At 46.3% G+C, this 24223-nt stretch overlaps 2 protein-coding genes across 4 annotated transcripts in view; one reads left to right on the top strand and one right to left on the bottom strand.

Moving 5' to 3' along the window:
* Nucleotides 1-673: 673 nt before the first annotated feature.
* PGPEP1 (pyroglutamyl-peptidase I) overlaps nt 674-24223 on the bottom strand; it is a 32521-nt gene continuing 8971 nt past the window's right edge. For 2 of the 3 annotated variants that reach the window (XM_060093874.1, XM_060093876.1), the window contains 3 exons: nt 17644-17760; nt 8466-8698; nt 3130-3410 (listed from right to left, as the gene is read on the bottom strand). In XM_060093874.1, the coding sequence (XP_059949857.1) occupies nt 3218-3410; nt 8466-8698; nt 17644-17760 (543 nt within the window). In that variant the 3' untranslated portion in view covers nt 3130-3217. Of the gene's footprint in view, nt 3411-8465; nt 8699-17643; nt 17761-24223 lie in introns of all 3 variants that reach the window. The other variant, XM_060093875.1, reaches the window with a different exon arrangement.
* LOC132486548 (COMM domain-containing protein 10-like) lies at nt 15389-16016 on the top strand. The gene has a single exon (XM_060093878.1). The coding sequence runs from the start codon at nt 15389-15391 to the stop codon at nt 15995-15997; it is 609 nt and encodes a 202-aa protein (XP_059949861.1). The 3' UTR covers nt 15998-16016.

Genomic DNA, 24223 nt, shown 5'->3' with positions numbered 1-24223 from the left:
GTGAGAGGCCCGCATACCGCAAAAAAAAAAAAAAAAAAAAAAAAAAAAGAATATACTTTTCCAGTCGTCCCCTTGAGCAGGTCCTTTCTGTTCTAGAAGTTTCCATGCCAGCAAAGAGCAGCGTAGCTGAAAACTACTTTTCTTGCTGAAACTATCACATTCTGACCTTTCCCCAAAGACCTGGCACCGACTGGGAAGCCATGACCTCTGCCCACCACCCCCTGCTGCCCCACGGCCCTGTCTCTCTTAGTGGCCAGGAGACCTCGGCTGTTCCTTGATCGGACCAGATGAGGCAGGTGGCACCAAGCCCAGTCCACCAACTGGAATTGCTGCTTCTTCCCACCTTTCTTTCTATCCACTCTGTCTTATTTCTTTTTCAAGCTACGTACTCATATGCAGACCATCGACCTTCTTTTTGGTGGGAAGGGGGGAGCCAAAGGGGCTTAGAGAAGAATAAAGTTATAAGGTGCAGAGGCTCTGGCACCTTAAAGGAGATGCCATCACCCGACGCCCGGATCACTGTCTCTGCCCCCATCCCCCACCTCAGTACCCTCCACAGGGCTCACCAGAGAGAGGCCTCCTCCACTTTCCTCTGAGTCCACCCCCAGCGTTCCTTCTCACCTTTCCCCCACCAGCCTTCCCACCACATCCCTCAGCCCATCCTTCCACCATTAACACTCACTGCACCCACCCCTTCTGGCACTGCTCACCTCCGTACATGCCAAGCTGCACCCACTTCACAGGCTCATCCCTTTCCCTATTCTGTGCCCCCGACAACCCAGACTCTGAAATGACAAGGCAGAAGGAATGAGACTTGGCCCCCCTCTTCTCACACAAGGACATTTTTGTCCGGGACCTAACAAATGCAGACAGATATACCATGGACTGAATGGCTGGGTTTGCCCCAAAGAAAAAGATAAAAGTAATTAAAACAGGAAAATTTTAAAGTTGGCAGGGAGCGAGTGAAGTGTTTAATGGCTATCTGATTAGATAAAAATGAGCTATGTGCTCTACATCATGAACAAGGACAGGGTTCTGGTTTGACTTGATGAGGAAATCTAAAACCATGGCAGGAACACAAAAATGACACACACACACTCAACAATGATCAGACAATAAATTATATCTCTAAGTTGCTAAACCACATGGTGCTTTAAACAGAGAAGAGAAGGGAGGACAAAAGAAAGATGAAAATGCAGAGTTTGGGGATGGTGTGTCTGGGTTCCGTGGGCACCCAGCTAAGCTCAAACCTGGCTCACTTCCAGTCTTCCCTCCCTACTCCAGCTTGCCTAGGTCCATTTCCTCCTCAGAGCCCCACAGATCAGACCTTTAGAGAACAGAGCTAGTTAGAGCTAGATGCCATTCTTAATAAGACCTCTGGGGGACCCCCTGGCCTTGAGCCCCGCCACATTCAAAAGAGCCTCTGCTCACAGAAGCCAGCTGAGTGAGTAGATGCCATGACATCCTATGCTCCAGATTTCTCAGGAGACTGCAAACTCAGACCAGGGATGTGGAGGGGGCATTTCTGGCAGAGGGAGGGCTGGCATGGACAGGGGAGCTAGGTCCTGATCATTTTACCCTGCGGGCCGTGGTACACACCCACCATATGCTGACCCCACGTCACCATATGCCATATGCTAACCCCATGTCACCCACCTGTGCCCACTTTTCCCCTCCAGAGAAAGCCCAGGACTCACAAAATGCATTTCACTCAGAAACCTATCAACCTGGTCTCCAAGCGACACAGCAGCTCAACGGAGGCAGCAACCACCCTGGGCATCGGAACAGGAGGGAAAGAGGGCGAATGTTTAAGAAAACAAAACAAAACAAAAATCTCAGCTGTTTTCAAAAGAGCTGCAAGCTGGGAAACACCAACATGATCCAACACAGCATCAGACTATAGCACACGCTTCACACTTAGTGAAGCAATAAAACTGCGTGTTCTCCAAAAAAATAGAAGAATACTTCCAAAACGTGTGTTTTCCTCACGGTTGCTTCTGCCACCCCCACTCTCTGATGGGTGTCAGGGTCCAGCTGAATTTAGCTGCCTCCTGGGAGATGTCACTCTCACCCCTGCTGGTAAGTTCAAAGTCACCAGGGAGTGAGATAAAAATTTACCAGGGAGTGAGATAAAAATTCACCGAGTCCTAGGCGCATCCAAAAACCAACTACACGAAGCCTGCTGGCTGCCCCACCGCCCTCCTGCTCAAATATACCAGCACACATGGAGCTCAGCCCCCAGACTCCATTTGGCCCTCTCCCCTTAAGGAAAACAAGCACCAAGACTGAAAATCCAGGTCAGATGTGGGGTAGGTTTGCAGCTGCTACGCATTGTTACATATTAAAAAAAAAGAAAAAGTCATGTGCATGTTGAAATGAGAGTCTGCTTTCCCACCGGCAGCCCGGCCCCAGTGGCCCCGTGGGTACAGCTCACAGCTCGATCGTTGAAAGGATCAGCCAACCCTTTCAGTCTCCTGGGGCACCAGCCACCCCCCACTCCCCGTGGTCTGGCCATGGGCCCAGTGCCACACCCCTTGAGCAAGGGAACCTCAATGTCACCCCCAAAACAAAGATGTAGGTCCAGTGTTCAGGGCAGGAGGCAGAAGGGGCTGCACCCCAGGAAAAAGAAAAGACACTTCTGTGTTTGGCTAAAGCCCGCGTTTTAACCAAAGGGAATATAAATTACTCTGTGCCCAAACTAGCACTATTGTTTTTAAAAAGAGAATAAGAAAGAAGAAAAAAAAGCCATGCCAGATCCCAAGGCGGCCCTTGCCGGGGCTGTCCAGGCTGCTGGGACATGGATCAGGGTAAAGAGTCTCCATGAGGCTTTTACATTTGGGAAAAAACAGTCACGGATGGAGGGAACTCTGGAATCCCTCCACCACAGACTTAGAATGGCAGGTAGCCCCAGCCATGGGATCACGGAATAGAGACACCTGATCGGGGTTCTCTGCAGAAATCAGGACCTCCCGGCTTCCTGGCTGCCACAGCTGTATCCCCAGATGCAAAGAGAAATAGAGAAAAAAATCTTCACTGCGGCCTTCAAATCAACCAGTGCTTTTGCAGAGAAAAAGGGAGAGGAGGTGTGTAAGTTGGCATATTTGATCCAAAACAGATCCCCAGCTGATGGGCTCGTCCTTCCCGGTCAGGCCCCGAAGGGCGGACGTCTCTCTCAGGGTCCCTGGCAGAATGAGGTCTTGGGAGGCCTGAGCAGCAATCAGTGTTTGTGGCAACAGTTGAGTTTGCCTTCTGACTGCTCTAGGACGTCCAGCATTTCCTCGATGATGGCCCGAAGTGCCCGGCCCAGCTGGTCTGCATTGTAGGGCTTGCCCAGAGGGGGCACGTGAACAAAGGCTGAGCGGCCGTGACTCTGGTACAGAGAGGTATAGTAGGCGAAGTCGCAGAGGTACCTAAGCCACAGGGTGTGGGGGATGGGAAGGAGACCAAATGGGGTCAGAGAGTGAATGTTCCATTGAAATCCATCATAAGACACCCCCACCCCGCCCCAACCTCATCAGTCATCCACAAGATGGAATACTGCTTCTCCCTCCCCAGGCCAGCAAATAAATAAATAAATAAATAAATAAATAAATAACTCCAAGTGCTGAGGTATATGTGGGGAAGGAAGCAGTGTGAGATGCTGCTGGTTGGGATGCAAATTGCCCCAGGGGAGGGCAATCTGGCAGGCTAAAAAATTACAAATGTGCAATATTCAATATTTTGTGATAAACCTTAACGGAAAAGAATATGAAACAATATATATATATATATCAATCACTTTGCTGTACAGCAGAAATTAACACAACATTGTGAATGAACTACAATAAAATTTTTAAAAAATAATTTAAAAAAAATTACAAATGCATAGACTTTATGACTGATGTTTTGAGTTTTTAGACTCTATCTCAGGAGCCATCTGCACAAGAGCACAAGGAAGATAAACAAGGTATCTGCTGCAGCATGATGTGTAAAAGCAGAGAAACAGGAAGCAACCTGCTAGGATCTGAATGTCCCCCCAAATCCCCTCCCACCCTGTAAGGACATGGCCAGAAGTCGGCAGTCTGCAACCTATAGGAAGGCCTTTATCAGAACACCACCATGCCTGGATCTTGAACTTCCTTGCCTCCAGAGCTGTGAGCAGTAACTTTCTGTTGTTTATACGCTGCCCAGTCTGGGGTTTTTTTGGTTATAGCAGACTAAAACACCACCTAAATGTCCACTGACAGAGGAGTGGCTTAATAAACTCTGGTTCATCTGCACAGTGGAACACTATGCAGCCGTTTACAAGGCAGGCAGTGGAGCCACAGGAAGACAGAACTCACTAAGACCCATGTCACATGCCCACAAGTGAAACCAAGGAAGGGAACTCTCATGAAAATGCACACCACGTAACCCCATCCACGTGAAAGCAAAGTGAAACAGGACAAAATTCAAAAGTAATACGCCAGATGTCCTACATATGTATGGAAACATATGTGAGGGTGAGTAGGAAGGGTCATAATTTAAGTCTCTGATTTAACCGAGGGATCCCTGGGGCGGGGAGGGGCGGGGGGAGGAGAGAGGGCAAGAGAATCTTTCACAACAGGCAAGTATGAGAATATACTCTAGAATTATCTGAGTAACTTAAAATTAATTTTAGGGGAGTTCCCTAGTGGCCTAGTGGCTAGGGTTCTGGGCTTTCACCGACAGGGCCCTGGTTCAATCCCTGGTCAGGGAACTGAGATCCTGAAAGCTGTGTGGCACAGCCAAAAACAAACAAAAAATTAGTTTAAAAAAAAGACTGAGCCCACGTGCCACAACTACTGAAGCCCGTGTGCCTGGAGCCCATGCTCCGCAACAAGAGAAGCCACCGCAATGAGAATCCTGCACACCACAGCGAAGAGTAGCCCCCGATCGCTGCAACTGGAGAAAGCCCGCGTGCAGAAACAAAGACCCAATGCAGCCAAAAATAAATTAAAAAAAAAAAAAAGACTGGTGGGAGGGGGAAGGGGCAATATAGGAGAAGGGGATTAAGAGGTACAAAATATTAGGTATAAAATAAGCTACAAGGATATATTGTACAACACAGGGAATATAGCCAATATTTTATAATAACTATATATGGAGTATAACTTTTAAAAAATAAATTTATTTATTTATTTTTGGCTGCTTGGGTCTTTGTTGCTGTGTGCAGGCTTTCTCTAGCTGTGGCAAGCGGGGTCTACTCTTCCTTGAGCGGGCTTCTCATTGTAGTGGCTTCTCTTGTTGCGGAGCATGGGCTCTAGGCATGCGGGCTTCAGTAGCTGTGGCACATGGGCTCAGTAGCTGTGGCTCGCAGGCTCTAGAGCGCAGGCTCAGTAGTTGTGGCTCACGGGCTTAGTTGCTCCACGGCATGTGGGATCTTCCCGGACCAGGGCTCGAACCCGTGTCCCCTGCATCGGCAGGCGGATTCTTAACAACTGCGCCACCAGGGAAGCCCAGGAGTGTAACTTTTAAAAACTGTGAATCACTGTATTGTACATCTGTAACGTATACTATTGTACATCAACTATACTTTAATAAAAAAATAATTAAAGGACTTCCCTGGTGGTCCAGTGGTAATGAGTCTGCCTTACAATGAGGGGGACACGGATTCAATCCCTGGTCAGGGAACTGGGATCCCACATGCCACGGGGCAACTGGGCCTGCACGCCATAACCACTGAGCTCAGAAGCCTCAACTAAAGAGCCCAAGTGCCACAAACTACAGAGCCCACGTGCCCTGGAGCCCGCGCGCTACAACTAGAGAAGAGAAAAAACCCGCACGCCACAGCTAGAGAGAAGCTCACGCATCACAATGAGAAGAGCCCGCGTGCAGCAACGAAAGATCTCACATGCCACAGGGAAGATCTCGCATGCCGCAATTAAGACCTGACGCAGCCAAAAATAAATTAAATAAAGACATAATAAATAAATCTTTAAAAAATAATAATAATTAAAAAAAAAGACTGATGGTAAATTCAGCCACTTCTTCATTCTGTCAACTGAATTTGCCACCTGCCACCTTTGGACTGGAGAGGTGTACAAAGTGTTGAGAAATCAAGGTATCTGGTGTTGAGAGGGCATAGAACAGAGAGATCTGGGAGGCTGGGGAGTCCTTCCCAAGGGGGCAACATTTTGGAGTTAAGACCTGAAAGAGGTATTATCAGAGGGAGGTGAGCTCTGGGCAGAGGTCTTAGCATATGCAAAGGCCCTGATGCTAGAGTGAGCTTGGTGTGTTTGAGGAACAGGAGGAGGCTGGTTTGTGGGTCTGGAAGGCAGTGGTGAGGCAAGAGTGAAGGCAGAGGAGGGTGGAGAGGTGGGCAGGGGCCAGACCACACAGAACCTGTGCATGGTGGAGAGCTGGGATTTCATTCGAGGTGCAGCTGTAGGAAGAATTAAGCAAGTTAGGGACATCATCGGACTTAAATTAATAGACCCTCTAATAGGCTGAATAGTTAGTTTCTGTCCCAAATCTGTGTTCATCTAGAACCTCAAAATGTGACCTGAGGGCTTCCCTGGTGGCGCAGTGGTTGGGAGTCTGCCTGCCGGTGCAGGGGACATGGGTTCGAGCCCTGGTCTGGGAGGATCCCACATGCTGCGGAGCGGCTGGGCCCGTGAGCCACAACTACTGAGCCTGTGCGTCTGGAGCCTGTGCTCTGCAACAAGAGAGGCCGCGACAGTGAGAGGCCCACGCACCGCGATGAAGAGTGGCCCCCGCTTGCCACAACTAGAGATAGCCCTTGCACAGAAACGAAGACCCAACACAGCAAAAATTAATTAATTAATTAATAAACTCCTACCCCCAACGTCTGAAAAAAAAAAGTGACCTGATTTGGAGATAGGGTTTTTGCAGATGTAATTAGTTAAGATGAGGTCATAGTGGTTTAGGGTAGGTCCTAAATCCAATGATTGGTGTCCTTGTAAGAAGGCCACATGGGGACTTCCCTGGCTGTACCATGGTTAAGACTTCGCCCTCCAATGCCGGGGGTGTAGGTTCGATACCAGTTCGAGGAGCTAAGATCCCATGTGCCTTGCAGCCAAAAAACTGAAACATAAAACAGAAGCAGGGACTTCCCTGGTGGCGCAGTGGTTAAGAATCCACCTGCCAATGCAGGGAAAAACGGGTTTGATCCCTGGCCCAGGAAGATCCCACATGCCACAGAGCAACTAAGCCCATGCGCCACAACTACTAAGCCTGCGTTCTATAGCCTGCGAGCCACAGCTACTGAGCCCACGCTCCTAGAGCCCAAGCTCCGCAGCAAGAGAAGCCACTGCAATGAGAAGACTGAACACTGCAACGAAGAGTAGCCCCCACTCGCTGCAACTAGAGAAAGCCCGTGCGCAGCAACGAAGACCCAATGCAGCCAAAAATAAATAAATAAATTTACATATAAAAAAACCCAGAAGCAATATTGTAACAAATTCAATAAAAATTCAATTAAAAATTGTCCACATCAAAAAAAATCTTAAAAAAAAATAAAATAAGGCCATGTGAAGACACACACAGGGAAGAAGGCCATGTGGAGATGAAGGCAGAGATTGGGGTAAAGCGTCTCAAGCCACGGAACACTCAGCGTTGTCAGCAGCGCCCATAAGCCAGAGACGCATGGAACAGATTCTCCCTCAGAACCTCCAGAAGGAACCAACCCTGCTGACACCTTGATTTTGGACTTTTAGTCTCCAGAACTGGGAGAGAATAAATGTTTGTTGTCCTAAGCCACCAACATGGTAATTTGTTATATATAGCAGCCACAGGAAACTAATATAGAAACTGACTGCTTAGGAGAGAAGGACTGTCAGGGTTGGGGTAGACGTGGCAGGAGGAACAGCAGGGAGACGGCCGGAGCAACGTGCAGGTGGGAGATGCCAGGGTCCACAATCCACACACAACGAGTTCCAGAAGCAGAATCCGTGGAACCTGTTTTATATATATATACACACACATACACATATATACTTAACTCTGTGCCTCATGCATTGTGAGGTTTATATACTGTGAAATTCTATGTAAAAATATTATGTATAATACTGTTAAAATATCCCATGCTTAAAAAAATTATCCCATGCTTTAATCAGATGGTAAATCAATTATGTTTTCAAAAGTGAAAAAGAAAAAGTGAGCACTTGGGGGGCTTCCCTGGTGGCGCAGTGATTGAGAGTCCTCCTGCCGATGCAGGGGACACGGGTTCGTGCCCCGGTCCAGGAGGATCCCACATGCCGTGGAGCGGCTGGGCCCGTGAGCCATGGCCGCTGAGCCTGCGTGTCTGGAGCCTGTGCTCCACAATGGGAGAGGCCACAACAGTGAGAGGCCCGCGTACCACAAAAAAAAAAAAAAAAAAAAAAAGTGAGCACTTGGCCCAAAGGGGCTAAAGTCAAACACACTTGGCTTGTTCAACACCCAGCCTGGGCTGATGTAGGAGGGAAACCCCTACTCACACCTACACATAGGGCCCCATGGTGCCTTACCTGCCAGCATCTTGTGAGATGGTCACTGACACATCCAGGCCCAGTGTAGTAACCCTCTTACATACAGCATCCATGTCAATGATGGAGTCAATGCTTTCAGGCCCATCCTCCACACAGCACTGGGAGCCAGGGCAGAATCGGCAGTTGTCCAGCCCCTTGTAGCCCTTGTTGTGCCCGCACTTCTCCAGCGTGACTGTGGTCGCCATGCCTGACACCCCCACATGCACCACCAGCTGCAGACAGATGGGCAAGGCTTAATAGGGTCTGGTCATGGGACTGGGAGTCCCCCCAGGCCAAGGAGAGGGCAGCCTCCTCACAGAGCTCTGCTGGGGGTTATGTGCTTTCTGACATCTTACTGCTGGAATAGACCCTACAGTCACTCTTACAGAAAGGTGTGCCAAGTGAAACATGCAAGAATGTGAAATATGCAAAGATGTTCACTGCAGCTTTGTCATTACAATCAAATTTTGGAAACAACCTAATTAGCCATCCATGGTGAGGTGGGGGGGTTGGATAAGTAAAGTATGAGCTACTTTGTAGCTGTTAACATGCCCAAGGCAATTCTGTATGAAATAATCTTCAAGACATATTGCCAAACACAAAAGCCAAGGTATAATTTCCAGGAATCTAACCTAAAAACAATCAAAGAGATAATAATTTGCTGATGGTCACTTCAGTGTTATTTATAAAAGTGAGGAAAAAACCCCCAAAACACAGAAATGACCAGCATGCCCAATAATAGGAGAATGGTTGTATTAATTACTAAATATTACCCAGCTGTTAAAATAATGTTAAGGGAGAATTTTTAATGACCTGCATGATTAAATGCTCATGATAACATATTTATAAGAGGCAGGATACCAAACTGAATACAGTTTAACTTCAAATATTAATTATTTGTGTGTATGTTTATATACAGAAAGGGCACTGTAAGAAAATATGTGAACATTTAAAATACAGACTGATGAGCACACTGTGCCATATGGCAGTCACAGGACACATGTGGCTATTGAGCATTTGAAATGTGGCTGATACAAACGTTTTTTCTATGCATTTTCTTTATTTGATTATTGGTTATTTCCCTACGGTGATATATGTTACAGTGACTTTTTTTTTTTTTTTTTTTTTTTTTTTCTTTTTGCGGTATGCGGGCCTCTCACTGTTGTGGCCTCTCCCGTTGCGGAGCACAGGCTCCGGATGCGCAGGCCCAACGGCCATGGCTCACGGGCCCAGCCGCTCCGCGGCATATGGGATCCTCCCAGACCGGGGCACGAACCCGTATCCCCTGCATCGGCAGGCGGACTCTCAACCACTGCGCCACCAGGGAGGCCCAGTGACTTTTTTTTTTAACATCTTTATTGGAGTATAATTGCTTTACAATGTTGTATTAGTTTCTGCTGTATAACAAAGTGAATCAGCTGTATGTATACACACAACCCCATATCCCCTCCCTCTTGCGTCTCCCACCCTCCCTATCCCACCTCTCTAGGTGGTCACAAAGCATCGAGCTGATCTCCCTGTGCTATACAGCTGTTTCCCACTAGTATATATACGTAAATGCTACTCTCTCACTTCGTCCCAGCTTATCCTTCCCCCTTCCCATGTCCTCAAGTCCATTCTCTATGTCTGCGTCTTTATTCCTGTTCTGCCCCTAGGTTCATCAGAACCATTTTTTGTTTTTTAGATTCCATATATATGTGTTAGCATACGGTATTTGTTTTTCTCTTTCTGACATACTTCATGCTGTATGACAGACTCTAGGTTCATCCACCTCACTACAAATAACTCAATTTCATTTCCTTTTATGGCTGAGTAATATTCCATTGTATATATGTGCCACATCTTCTTTATTCATTCATCTGTCAATGGACACTTAGGTTGCTTCCATGTCCAAAAATAAACACAAAATGGGCTTCCCTGGTGGTGCAGTGAGTGGTTGAGAATCTGCCTGCCAATGGAGGGGACACGGATTCGAGCCCTGGTCTGGGAAGATCCCACATGCCGTGGAGCAACTAGGCCCGTGAGCCACAACTACTGAGCCTGCGTGTCTGGAGCCTGTCCTCCGCAACAAGAGAGGCCGCGATAGTGAGAGGCCCGCGCACCGCGATGAAGAGTGACCCCGGCTTGCCGCAACTAGAGAAAGCCTCGCACAGAAACGAAGACCCAACACAGCCAAAAATAAATATAAATTAATTAATTAATTTAAAAAAACACACAAAATGGATTAAAGACCTAAATGTAAGGCCAGACACTATAAAACTCTTAGAAGAAAACATAGGCAGAACACTCTATGACATAAATCACAGCAAGATCCTTCTTGACCCACCTCCTAGAGAAATGGAAATAAAAACAAAAATAAACAAATGGGACCTAATGAAAACTAAAAGCTTTTGCACAGCAAAGGAAACCATAACCAAGACGAAAAGATAACCCTCAGAATAGGAGAAAATATTTGCAAATGAAGCAACTGACAAAGGATTAATCTCCAAAATATACAAGCAGCTCAATATCAAAAAAACAAACCACCCAATCCAAAAATGGGTGGAAGAGCTAAATAGACATTTCTCCAAAGAAGATACACAGATTGCCGACACATGGCTGATACAAATTGAGATGCCAGTGCAGCACACACACCGGTTTCGGAGACTGGGCATGAAAAAAGAATGTAGGGACTTCCCTGGTGGTCCAGCGGTTAAGACGCTGCATGTTAAGACTCGACTGCAGAGCACGGAGATCTCACATGCCGCACGGTGCGGCTAAAAAGTAAAAAAGAAAGTAAAATGTCTCATTAATAACTTTTTAAATGTTGATTACACATTGACATAATATTTTAGAAATAAGGGGTGACATTTAAGATATTATTAAAATTAATTTCACTATTTCTTTGTATGCTTTTTTTTTTCTGGCCATGCAGCTTGTGGGATCTTAGTTCCCAGACCAGGGATTGAGCCCGAGCTACAGCAGTGAAAGTGCCGAGTCCTAACCACTGGACCAGGGAATTCCTTCTTTGTATGCTTTTCAATTGTGGCTTCTAGAAAGTTTAAACTGTCCTGTGTAGCTGGCATGGTAACGTCTAGCAGGCCGTGATTCTCAAGAATATAACTAGCCAGGAGCAGGGGCTATGTTACTGGATGCCTAGTACCCACACTGTGTTATCTGGTGCTCCATAAACCAGTGGAGCATCAGGTAACACTGTAATTCCTGTGAATGCAAAAACAAAATAGCAGCTAGCTGTAGTATAGAGGGTTGAATGTTGACTCCACCACCACCACCAAAAAAAAAAAAAAAAAAAAGAAAAAAGAAAAGGAAAGGTATGTCCCTGCCCTAATACCTGGAAACTGTGACTGGGACCTTATTTGGGAAAGGGTCTTTGCAGATGTAATTAAGTAAAGGATCTTGAGATGAGGCCCTCCTGGATTATCTGGATGGGCTCAAAATCCATTGACAAATGCCCTTAAAAGAGACACACAGAGCAGGGACAGAGAGAGAGGAAAGGAGACAGTGGAGACAGTGGCAGAGGACACAGTGATGAGGCCACAAGCCAAGGAATGCCTGGGGCCACCAGAAGCTGAAAGAGACGAGGAAGGATCCTCCCCTAGAGCCTTTGGAGGGAGCCACAGCCCTGCTCATGCCTTGATTTTGGACTTCTGGCCTCCAGAACTGTGTGCTTATAAATTTCTGTAGTTTTAAGACACCTAGTTGGCAGTCAATTGTTATGTCAGCCACAGGATGCTAATCCATGCAGTACAATGCTTAAACAGTACTTGCGGGTGAGCACAAATGTATATGAAGATGCGTGTGTGTGAAGAAGATGTGAGTGATGACAATAGCTGTGGTACCAGTTAACCACTATTAAGAGCTTACTATAGGGACTTCCCTGATGGTCCAGTGGGTCAGACTCCACACTCCCAATGCAAGGGACTTGGGGTTCTATATCCCTGGTTGGGGAACTAGATCCTGCATGCATGCCGCAACTAAGAAGTCTGTGTGCCGCAACTAAGAAGTACGCATGCCACAACTAAGAGTCCACATGTCGCAACGAAGATCCTGTGTGCCAAACTAAGACCTGGCGCAGCCTAAATAAATAAAATTTTTTTTTTAAAAAAAGAGCTTACTATAGACCAGGAGTTCTCAACCAGGGGTGAGACGTTATGGGGTATCAAACTGGAGATACAGTGCTCCTGGCATCTCATGGGTGGTGGTCAGGTATGCTGCTCAGTACCCTACAGTGCACAGCACAGCCCATCACAGAGAAGGCTCTGGCCCCAGTGTAGCTGAGAAACCCTGGGGTGGGCTGAGAACTGTTTATTGCCCTACTGGCCTCATCCTTCTCATCCCCACCACAAACTCACGATGTTAGTGCTTGTGATAGCGAGATCTATAGTAAGAGATGTACATTTGTTGGAACTTCCCTGGTGGTGCAGGGGGTGAGACCCCATGCTCCCAATGCAGGGGCCTGGGGTTCGATCCCTGGTTGGGGAACTAGATCCCACATGCAAGCTGCAACTAAAAGTTCTCATGCCATAGCTAAAAGCCCGCATGCCGCAACTAAGACCCAGTGCAGCCAAAATAAATAAATAAATATTAAAAAATAAAAAAGAAATATATATTTGTCCTTAGTTCACTCTTCTTGGCACAGAGCTCCTAAAACCCTTAGAGTTCCCTAAGTGATGAGAGCAGTAAAGGGGTCCTGTTTGGTTAATTTTTTTTTTTTTGCTGCTGCTGCATGGCATGTGGGATCTTAGTTCCCTGACCAGGAATCAAACCCGTGCCCCATGCAATGGAAGCGTGGAGTCCTAACCACTGGACCTCCAGGGAATTCCCCTGTTTTGTTAATGAGGTAACTTTTGGAAAGCACCTTAGAATGGGGGCTGGTTGCCAGGGGAACCAACCACATGATTAGAGGGTTGGAACTTTCAGCCCCACCCCGCTACTTCAGAGGAAGGGAGAGGGCCTGGAGATGGAGTTCAGCTGGGGAGAGTAGGGCACTCGGGAGGGCGAAGCAGCATATGCTCGGGAGGGCATAGGACAATGCATACATTGTCCTATGCATCTCTTTCATCTGGCTGGCTGTTCCTGAGTTATATGCCTTTATAATAAACTGGTAATCCAGTGAGTAAATGGGGTTCCTGAGTTCTGTGAGCTGTTCTAGCAAATTAATGGAACCCAAGGAAGGGGTCGTGGGAACCCCTGATTTATAGCCAGTTGGACAGAAGCACAGGTAACAACCTAGACTTAAGATTGGCATCTGAAAACTATTTTATATAGAATGGATAAACAATAATGTCCTACTGTAGAGCACAGGGAACTATATTCAATATTCTGTGATAACCATAATGGAAAAGAATATTAAAAAAAGAATGTATATATATGTATAACTGAATCCTTTTGCTGTACAGCAGAAATTAACACAACATTGTAAATCAACTATACTTAAAAAAAAAAAAAAAGATTGGTATCTGAAGTGGAGGGCAGTCCTGTGGGATGGAGCCCTTACCCTGTGGAATGCGATTCTATCTCTGGGTAGGTAGTGTCAGAATTGAGTTGAATTGTAGGACCCACAGCCGCTCTCCAAGAATTGCTTGGTGTGGGGATAACCCCACCCACGCACTGGAATTGGGTGGTAGAATTTTAGTACTTCAGTCACCCCTCGCTTTGGTATCCACAGGAGATTGGTTCCAGGTTCCCCCCCCCCTCCCTCGGATAACAACATCTGGGGATGCTCAAGTCTCTTATCTAAAATGGCAAAGGAGGGCTTCCCTGGTGGCGCAGTGGTTGAGAGTCCGCCTGCCGATGCAGAGAGCGCGGGTTCGTGCCCCGGTCTGGGAAGATCCCACATGCCACGGCGTGGCTGGGCCCATGAGCCATGGCCTCTGAGCCTGCGCGTCCGGAGCCTGTGCTCCGCGGTGGGGGAGGCCACAACAGTGAGAGGCCCGTGTACCGCAAAAACAGTAAATAAATAAAAATAAAATGGTGTAGTATTTTCATATAACCTACTGCACATCTTCCTGTACACCTCAAATCATCTCTAGATGATACCTAATAGAATGCAAATGTTATACAAATAAATAGCTGTCAGCTCAAGGCAAATTCAAGTTTTGCTTTTTGGAACTTTCTGAATTTATTTATTTATTTATTTTTTCTGCACTGCACGGCTTACTGGATGTTAGTTCCCCGACCAGGGATTAAACCCGGGCCCCCAGCAGTGGAAGCATGGGGTTATAACCACTGGACCACCAGGGAATTCTCTGGAATTTTCTTACAAATATTTTTGATCTTTGCTTGGTTGATTCCCGACTATTATTATTTCCACCTGTCACAGGAGGAAACTGAGGCACGGGGAGCCCAAGGAGCTTCCCTGAGACCTCACAGCTCATCAGCAGCAGCCCGGACCCAAAATCTTTCTTCTTTATTCCTTTCTATATAGTGAGACATTTTTAAGACATGTTCATGCCTTAGGTTTTCTTTTTAACTAGAATAAGGCAGGACTATATAGACAGTAGAGGAAAAAGCTCATTCACAGAACCTTCAGTCACATCTCACTGAGCCCCAGGTTCCCCTCTGTAAAAAGGGACAAATTCTAATTTTTGTTTTTAATAAATTTATTTATTTATTTTTGGCTGTCTTGGGTCTTCGTTTCTGTGCGAGGGCTTCCTCTGGTTGCGGCGAGCGGGGGCCACTCTTCATCGTGGTGCGCAGGCCTCTCACTGTCGCGGCCTCTCCCGTTGCGGAGCACAGGCTCCAGACGCGCAGGCTCAGTAGCTGTGGCTCACGGGCCCAGTTGCTCCACGGCATGTGGGATCTTCCCAGACCAGGGCTCAAACCCGTGTCCTCTGCATTGGCAGGCAGATTCTCAACCACTGCACCACCAGGGGAGCCCCCAACTTCTAATTTTAAAAAAAAATTTTGAGGGAGCTTCGAGGATGGCAGCATCCACGGCACTGATTCTGCAGGAGAGCCCCAGCATGAAGAAAGCAGTGTCGCTGATAAATGAAATAGATAGAGGAAGATTTCCACGATTGCTCACCCCAATTCTTCAAAAACTTCATCTGAAGGCTGAGAATAGTTTCAGTGAAGAAGAGGAAGAAAGACTTCAAGCTGCATTTTCTCTAGAGAGACAAGATCTTCACCTAGTTCTTGCAACAATATCATTCATTTTAGAACAGGCAGTATACCACAACGTGAAGCCAGCTGCTTTGCAGCAGCAGTTAGAGAACATTCAACTTAGACAAGACAAAGCAGAAGCATTTGTCAGCGCTTGGTCGTCTATGGGTCAAGAAACCATTGAAGTATTCAGGCAGAGGATTCTCGCACCCCACGAGCTGGAGACGGTCGGATGGCAGCTTAACCTTCAGATGGCTCATCCTGCCCAAGCAAAACTAAAATCTCCTCAAGCTGTGTTACAGCTAGGAGTGAGCAATGAAGAGTCGAAGAGCCTGAAGAAAGTTCTTGAGGAATTCAGTCACAAGAAATTGTTTGATTTCTATAACAAGCTTGTGACCATACAAGCACAGCTGGATTCCCTTACATGATGTTCTCCAAGACTTGTTTCTCTATACGCTCCTGCCACCTTATTATTTTGCACTGAAGATAAACTGGCAGGTTGTGTTTTCTGCAGGATTCATTGGTTTTTTTCTTGTAAATTATATGGCTTATTGCTTCTTATCAAAATAATAGCCAAGGAAGATCATTTTTCTGAGTACTGATGTTCTAATATACATTCTCTAGTTCTGTGAGCCAACAGCAAGCAATTGTGAAGAACGCTTCTGTTTTAAAGGAAACAAAAGTGAATATCATATTGTTTTTACTGTCCTATTTTTGCTTTATTGCCTGACCTTTTTGTTTTTTACAGACTTGATGATACTTTTATGTATCAAGAAGGGTCCATGGATACAAAGTGTAATGTGTATGTTAGAACACAGAACTTTGTTAATTACAATAATAAAAATAAGAAAGTAGCCACATTCAAAAAAAATTTTTTTATTGGAGTATAGTTGATTTACAATGTTGTGTTTCAGGTGTACAGCAAAGTGAATCAGTTATACATATATCCACTCATTTTTAGATTACTTTCCCATATAGGCCATTACAGAGTATTGAGTAGAGTTCCCTATGCTATACAGTAGGTCCTTATTAGTTATCTATTTTATATATAGTAGTGTATGTTAATCCCAATCTCCCAATTTATCCCCCCCACCCACCTCTTATGGGACAAATTCTACTTGAGGTGCAATGAGAGGGCTTCTTAGAAAGGAAGATGCCTCCAGCCAGCCCTGGAGAATCTGAAACAGCAGGATAGGGTAGGAAGCTGAGTGAGGCCCCCCAAGGGGACTGGGACTATACTTGTCAGAGATACCAGCCCAGGTAAGTTCCCAGATGGCTCCTGCCCAAGGTCTTGGCTGGGCCAAAACTACCTCTGTGGGAGGGTGTGGTTCCTGCCTGTCTGGCCTCCATTCCATCACATCAGGTTAAAACCACAGCTCCCTCCCACAGCTATTTTCCCTTTGTGGACCACCCTCCATTTCTTCTCATTCTAGGAGGTTTGGAGAGAGGTGACACCACCCTCTGAGTGGGCATGTGGGACCCAGACTTCACAAATTAGAGCATTCCTTCTTCCCCAACCATAGTGATTGGCTCAGGGACTGGCCTGTGACCCAAGCTGGCCAATGAGAATCAGCCATAGACTTTGGGGAATTATTTGGAGGACAGGTATTCTCTTTCTGCTGAGTGGCTGAGTTGGGAGGATATCAGCCAGCAACCACCTATCTTTGGCAAAGCAAAAGCAAAGTGGAAAGCAAAGCAAAGGTACGTGGTCAAGAGAGGAGGCTGATGACATTGGGTGAGCGCCTGAATCAAGCTATACCTGAAGCATACCAACATTTGTGCTCAAGCTGGGTTGAGGTGTGATTTGACTGTCACTTATAACCAAACAGGTCATGACTGATACAGAACTCAAGTGGGACATAACCAGGCTCTGTGAAGTTCCAGATGTTTGCTTTCCTCCCTCACCTCTAAGGGTAACCCAGGAAAGTGCAGCACTTTAGGAAATAAGGCTGTGGCATCAGCCATGTGATCAGAGCAGGAACAAAGTCACACAAACCATCCATGTGTGGGGCACCCACCTGCAGGTCCTGATGGGGAAGCACCTACCTTCACCCCACTCAATTGCCCCATTTACCTGTGGACTGTGCTTCTCCCACAGGGCGGGGATGAGCCTCTGGACTGTCTTGTACTCCACTGGAATCTCATACACATGCAGGTCCACGCTGTCACCGAGCCCCAGCTTCTCCAGCTCCTGGGAGCAAGAGCAGAGGAAATGTGGCATTAGGTCAGGGCTGCAGGGATAACTAGATCCCTGGGGACAGAATGACCTATCCTCGGAAGACAGGCGGGGTTCCTGACTCACTGTGCAGAGCGGGAAGGCCCATGTGCTGGTCTATCCCAAAGCTCCTCCCTCAGCCCAAAGCTCCTCCCTCAGCTCCTTCCCCACCCACTCTCTCAGCATCTCCGTGGGCAGCAGCATGATACCATGGCCTCTGAGGCTAGTCTCCTGGATTTGAACCCTGCCTGTGGGGGTAAGGGCAGTGACTTGGGCAAGTCACTTAACTTCTCTGTGCCTCAGTTTCCTCATCTGTAAAATAGGGATAATAAAGTACTTACTTCACAAGGTAGTTATAACAAATGAAGGAACTAATTCACGCTAAAGAGTTCCAGGCAATGTTTGGCATACTGTAAGTACTCGAATAATGTTGACTACCATTACTACTATTATTTCTGTTGTTTGTTATTATGCTCTCCCTTTGTTACACCTGTTAAGAATTATTTATAGACTTGGTGCATGGTAGATAGCAGGGTCTCAGCATACATTTACAGATGGACCCAACTCCTTAGGGAGCCTCTAACCATCTCAGGAATGAAGGGGTTTAAAAACATCATGAATTATAAACAAAAATGGGCTATGATGACCCCAATGTTCATAGCAGCACTATTTACAATAGCCAAGACATGGAAGCAACCTAAATGTCCATCAACAGATGAATGGATAAAGAAGATGTGGTATATATATAAATGGAATATTACTCAGCTACAAAAGAGAGTGAAATAGGGACTTCCCTGGTGGCACAGTGGTTAAGAATATGCCTGCTAATGCAGAGGACATGGGTTTGAGCCCTGGTCCAGGAAGATCCCACATGCCACGGAGCAACTAAGCCTGTGCACCACAACTACTGAGCCTGCGCTCTAGAGCCTGCGAGCCATAACTACTGAGCCCACGAGCCACAACTGAGCCCACGAGCCACAACTACTGAGCCCACGAGCCACAACTACTGAGCCCACGTGCCACAACTACTGAGCCCACGTGCCACAAGTACTGAAGCCCACGTGCCTATAGCCTGTGCTCCGCAACAAGAGAAGACACTGCAATGAGAAGCCTGTACACTGCAACGAGGAGTAGCCCCCGCTCGCTGCAACTAGAGAAAGCCTGAGCACAGCAACAAAGACCCAATGCAGCCAAAAATAAATAAATAAATAATTTTTTTAAAAAAAGAGTGAAATAATGCCATTTGCAGCAACACGGATAGACCTAGAGATTATCATACTAAGTGAAGTCAGTCAAGCAGAGAAAGACAAATACCATATGATATCACTTATATGTGGAATCTAAAAAAAAGTGATACAAATGAACTTATTTACAAAACAGAGACAGACTCACAGACATAGAAAACAAACTGATGGTTATCAAAGGGGAAAGGGCGGGGAGGGATAAATTAGAAGTTTGGGATTAACAGATACACACCACTATATATAAAATAGATAACCAACAAGGACCTACTGTACAGCACAGGGAACTATATTCACTATCTTGTAATAACCTATAATGGAAAAAATCTGAAAAAGAATATGTACACATAAGTACATACATATATATGTATATATAAATATATATCTGGGAAAAAAGGGCTATGATGGATCACCACATGCGTACTTTTCTGGGGAAACACGGATGCTTTCTTCAGATTCTCAGTGTGGCAGAGCCCATGACTGGGCCTCCTTCCCCAAGATGGCCCACAACCCAGAACCAACTTTCCCAGAGGAATGATGATCCTGGCAGCTCTGGCGTCCAGGGGTGGGCAGAGACGTTCAGGGATGAAGGTTTCAGCTTAATATCAAAAACTGAGCATTCTTCATAGTAAAATTAATACCCCAAATAATGATTATCGGTCAGGCTGTTTCATATTATTCTCAGATCTCATGCAGTAATTTGGACATGCTACCACTGGTGAATGTTACAGAGCTCTATGGGCAGGTCCCAGGCGAAGCAGTTTTCGCATCTGGCCTTGCCGAATTCACTAGAGGTGAGCTCTTATCTTTTTTTTTTTTTTTTTTGGTCACGCTGCGTGGCTTGTGGGATCTTAGTTCCCCAACCAGGAACTGAACCCAGGCCCAAGGCAGTGAAAGTGTGGAGTCCTAACCACTGGACCACCAGGGAAGTCCCTAGAGGTGAGTTCTTGCATCTCCTGCAGCGGCTACAGGATTTCTTTCTCTGGTTGCCTTGACCTTGCTACCCACGCTATCCCAAATCTGTGCCCCACTGACTGCAGTTGCTCTGGAGAGTATCTGATGCCTGGAACAGCAGGTCTTTCCTCACTGATAGATAATTCCAAATTGCTCCCCAAAGAGGTCACCTGGAGACAAGGACATCTGGAGGGTAGGTGGGGCGAGGCAGGTGTGTGTGCGGGGGGAGTCTCAAATGCCAACACCAGGATCTGGGAGCCCGGCCCTCTTGCTAAGCCCAGTTATGTGTGAGATCAGGAAGCCCTCCCCGCCGGACAGAAGAGGGCAGAGCGCAAACCTGCTCCCCAAACGTGGTGCACGGTGAGCTGCAGACACTGATGGGAAGAGGGCTGGTGGGGAGGGTGGTTATATTTTGTGTGAAATCTATTTTAAAAGACACTAAAGAGAAAACTTTGTAAAATATTTAATTTCTCCCACAATCAGTTTTCTTAGACACTAATATTTTTATTCTTCATGCTCCTTTGTCTTCTCAACTCCCTGGACTGTGGTGATGGGAATCAGAGGGGACCTTCTTCAAGGGTTTATGGATTCAGAGACGAGGCAGGCCTGGTGCTCGCTGGCACACAACCACGATTCCTACCTCACCGTATTGCTTTTTACACCATCGAACCCCTGAGAGGCACTGGAGGTTTTAGATCTGTGCTCCCTGTTTCCATTCCCGTGATTTTATCAATATTCACCCTGTTTGTGCATGCTGCACGCCCGGACTGATTATTTTGAATGGTCACACATTAAAAATAATAGGATGTTATAGACCACTGGCTTCTTGACGTTTGTTGGATACACCCAAGTTTTGTTTTGGCAAATTGATGTGGAGATCAAGCCCCATCTCCTCCCCAGCACTACCCCAGCCTCCTGTCCCCCAAGGCAGCATCTAAAATCACAATGCAGCCTTTCCCTGCTTCCGCCCTGCTGTGGCTCCTGCCATGCTCAGAATAAAAATATTAACTCCCCACCATAGCCCACGATGCTCTGAGGGGTCGGGATGCTGCCCTCCTCTCCCTTTGTCCCCCTTTTGCTCACTTCCCCCAACACAGCCTCCCACATACCAGACTCACTCCTGCCTCAGGGCCTTTGCACTGGCTATTCCCTCCGCTTAGAATGCTCTTCCCATCACTTTCCGGTCAGTTGACTCCTTAGCCTTCATGTCTCAGCCTCCCAAGAAGACATTCTGGATGCCCAGCCTGCTTTACATGCTCTCTCGGTCCCACAGGTCAATGTCCTGGCCACGGCCCAAGATGTGCACACATTAGGTGCTGGTGAATGTCGGCTGAACAAGTGAGCAGTTCAAGCTTGGACTGAGAACAAATACAGACCCAGGTGAGCCTGGGCAAGTACCCGACCCTCCTGAGGGTGCTTTGTTTTTCTTAACTGTAAGTGGGGGTTTGGACTCACTGCTGGCTGTGACCCCTTTCCTTTTCATCCTTTCCTACATTTAAAAGTAGCTCCTCACTATTTGCAACAGCCGAAGTATCCATCACTGGGTGAAAGGATATAAACAAAATGTGGTCCATCCATACAGTGGAATATTACTCAGCCATGAAAAGGAACGAAGCACTGACACATGCTACAATGTGGATGAACCTTGAAAACATCATGCTGCATGAAAAAAGCCAGACACAAAAGGTCACATATTATATGACTCTGTTTATGTGAAATATCCAGAACAGGCAAATCCACAGAGACAGAAAGCAGATCAATGGCTGCCAGGGGCTTGGGGACTGGGGATGGGGAGTGACTGCTAACGGGGACAGGATTTCCTTTTTGGATGATAAAAATGTTCTGGAATTAAATAGAGGTGGTGGTTGGACAACACTGTGAATGTAATAAATGCCACTGATTTGTACACTTTAAAATAGATTTATACTATGTAAGTTCATCTCAATTTTTTAAAAAAGGAAAAAAGCAGCTCTTAATTGCGTGGATGGTGGAGGGTAGGAATCAGGGGTGGAGCCTCTAAAGACAGGTGACCAGGTTTGTTCTCCCTCCCCTACCCTCACTCCCTGGCTGGGTGACCCTGGGTAAGTCACTCAACCTCTCTGTGCTTTAGTTCCTTCATCTGTAAATGGGTGAACAGTAGTACCCATGTCATAGGGAGAAAAAATAAAACAACAGAAGAAACTAGAAAAAATAAAACAATGTTAAATTATATTTTAAAACATTAATGTGTTTCCTTTAAAAAAAAAATCCAAGTGACTTTTTCTGCCTAACATGGCATAAGTGAAAAAAAAATAGACAAAATGTGTAAAATAACAGTTTTCAGACATGGAGTTGAGGAGTCAAAGCTGAGGTTCTAGAAAGTGTAAGAGGGCTACAGTTTGCAGAGTGGAGTCCTGGACAGGAGGGACCTGGGGGGAAGAGGAGGTAGCGGGAGGGAGAGGAGGGGGGAGGGGAAGGGGAGGAGGGAAGTAGGTAGAAAGGAGAAAGTGTGTAGAGAGGGAGAGAGGAAGAGAGAGGGAGAGAGAGGGAGGAAGAGAGAGAGATCAGTCTAGAAGTTGATCCAGAGATCTTTTGAGAGTCCGAGGGCTGACGGGTTTACACGCATGCAGAGGCCAGGAATAGAGCCACTTGAAAGGAACACAGGGAACAAGCCCCCGAGCTTATACCGGGCTGGAAATACTTGTTCCCACCAGCCAGAGTGGAAAAACTTCACAAGGAAGTGGAGAAAAATTAGCCCCAGAGTGAAGACTGCTCTGGTCCTGCCTAACAAAACTGAACAGCAAGCCTGGAAAGGAACTGTTTCCAGTAGCTTAATTGTATCCCAGAACAAAGCTCAAGAATACTTTGAGGAAATACAAAAGTATACAGCATGCCACAAGGTAAAATTCGCAAGGTCTGGCATCAGTTGAAACTTACCAGGCATGCAAAGAAGCCAAAAACTACCACCCATAATGAAGAGAAAAATCAATCAATAGAAACAGGACCGGGGGCTTCCCTGGTGGTGCAGTGGTTAAGAATCTGCCTGCCAATGCAGGGGGCACAGGTTCAAGCCCTGGTCCAGGAAGATCCCACATGCAGCAGAGCAACTAGGCCCGTGAGCCACAATGACTGAAGCCCGCGTGCCACAACTACTAAAGCCCGAGCACCTAGAGCCCAAGCTCTGCAACAAGAGAAGCCACTGCAATGAGAAGCCCACGCACCGCATCGAAGAGTAGTCCTTGCTCGCCACAACTAAAGAAAGACCGCACGCAGCAACGAAAACCCAACGCAGCCAAAAATAAAATAAATAAATAAATGTTTTAAAAAAGAAATGAAAAACCCCTGCTATGTAACCATTGTAAATATAAATTTAAAAAAGAAAAGAAAAGAAACAGGACCAGGGAATTCCCTGGTGGTCTAGTGATTAGGATTTCACGCTTTCACTGCTGATGGCCCGGGTTCAATCCTTGGTCAGGAAACTAAGATCCCTCAAGCCATGTGGCATGGCCAAAACAAAAGAAAGAAAGAAAGAAAAAGAAAAGAAACAGGACCAGAAACAACACAGATGGTAGAATTAGTAGATGAGGACATGAAAATAGTTGGTATATTTTTTAAAAGCCAGACAGATCAAGTTCGAAGCCCCCTCACCCCGAGTCTGGGTCCCATTCCCATACTTCAGAAGAAAGTACTGTTAACAGCACACACATCCATGCAGACCTATTTCTATCCCTTCTACACACCTATCTGAGAAAACACATAGTATTTATTTTTACATCAATTGCATCCTTCAGCAACTATGCTTTCTCCACTCAGCAGTTGGTTTTGGAGATCTAGCTACATTATTACATGTAAATCTTGTTCCTTTCCCTTTTCCCTGCTGCATAATATTCCATCCCAGAAATTAGCTGGATTTAAACATTCCCCTACACTGGAATATTTAAGTGGCTTCCAATTTTCCTCAGCTTTAAGCCATACTGCAGCAAGCATCCTTATGCACGTTTCTTGCACCCATGTGTGAAGCATAAAGGCTAAAAAGTGACCTAGCTGCACTGCAAGATCAGAACATGTATAGTGAGTGATACTATCACATTGAAGCCTGCTTTTCTTTTCTTTCTTTCTTTTTTTTTTTCTTTTGGCCACACCACAAGGCTTGCAGGATCTTAGTTCCCCGACCAGGGATTGAACCCGGGCCACAGCAGTGAAAGCCCAGAATCCTAACTACCAGGCCACCAGGGAACTCTTGAAGCTTGCCCTTCTGACCTCAG

Source organism: Mesoplodon densirostris, chromosome 3, assembly GCF_025265405.1.
Source record: "Mesoplodon densirostris isolate mMesDen1 chromosome 3, mMesDen1 primary haplotype, whole genome shotgun sequence".
Lineage (NCBI taxonomy): Eukaryota > Metazoa > Chordata > Mammalia > Artiodactyla > Ziphiidae > Mesoplodon > Mesoplodon densirostris.
Note: the sequence above shows the minus strand (reverse complement) of the source record. Positions and strands in the feature narration are given on the sequence as shown.

Coding starts and splice junctions, on each gene's coding strand:
- LOC132486548 (XM_060093878.1), top strand. CDS start 15,389: ATGGCAGCATCCACGGCACTGATTCTGCAGGAGAGCCCCAGCATGAAG.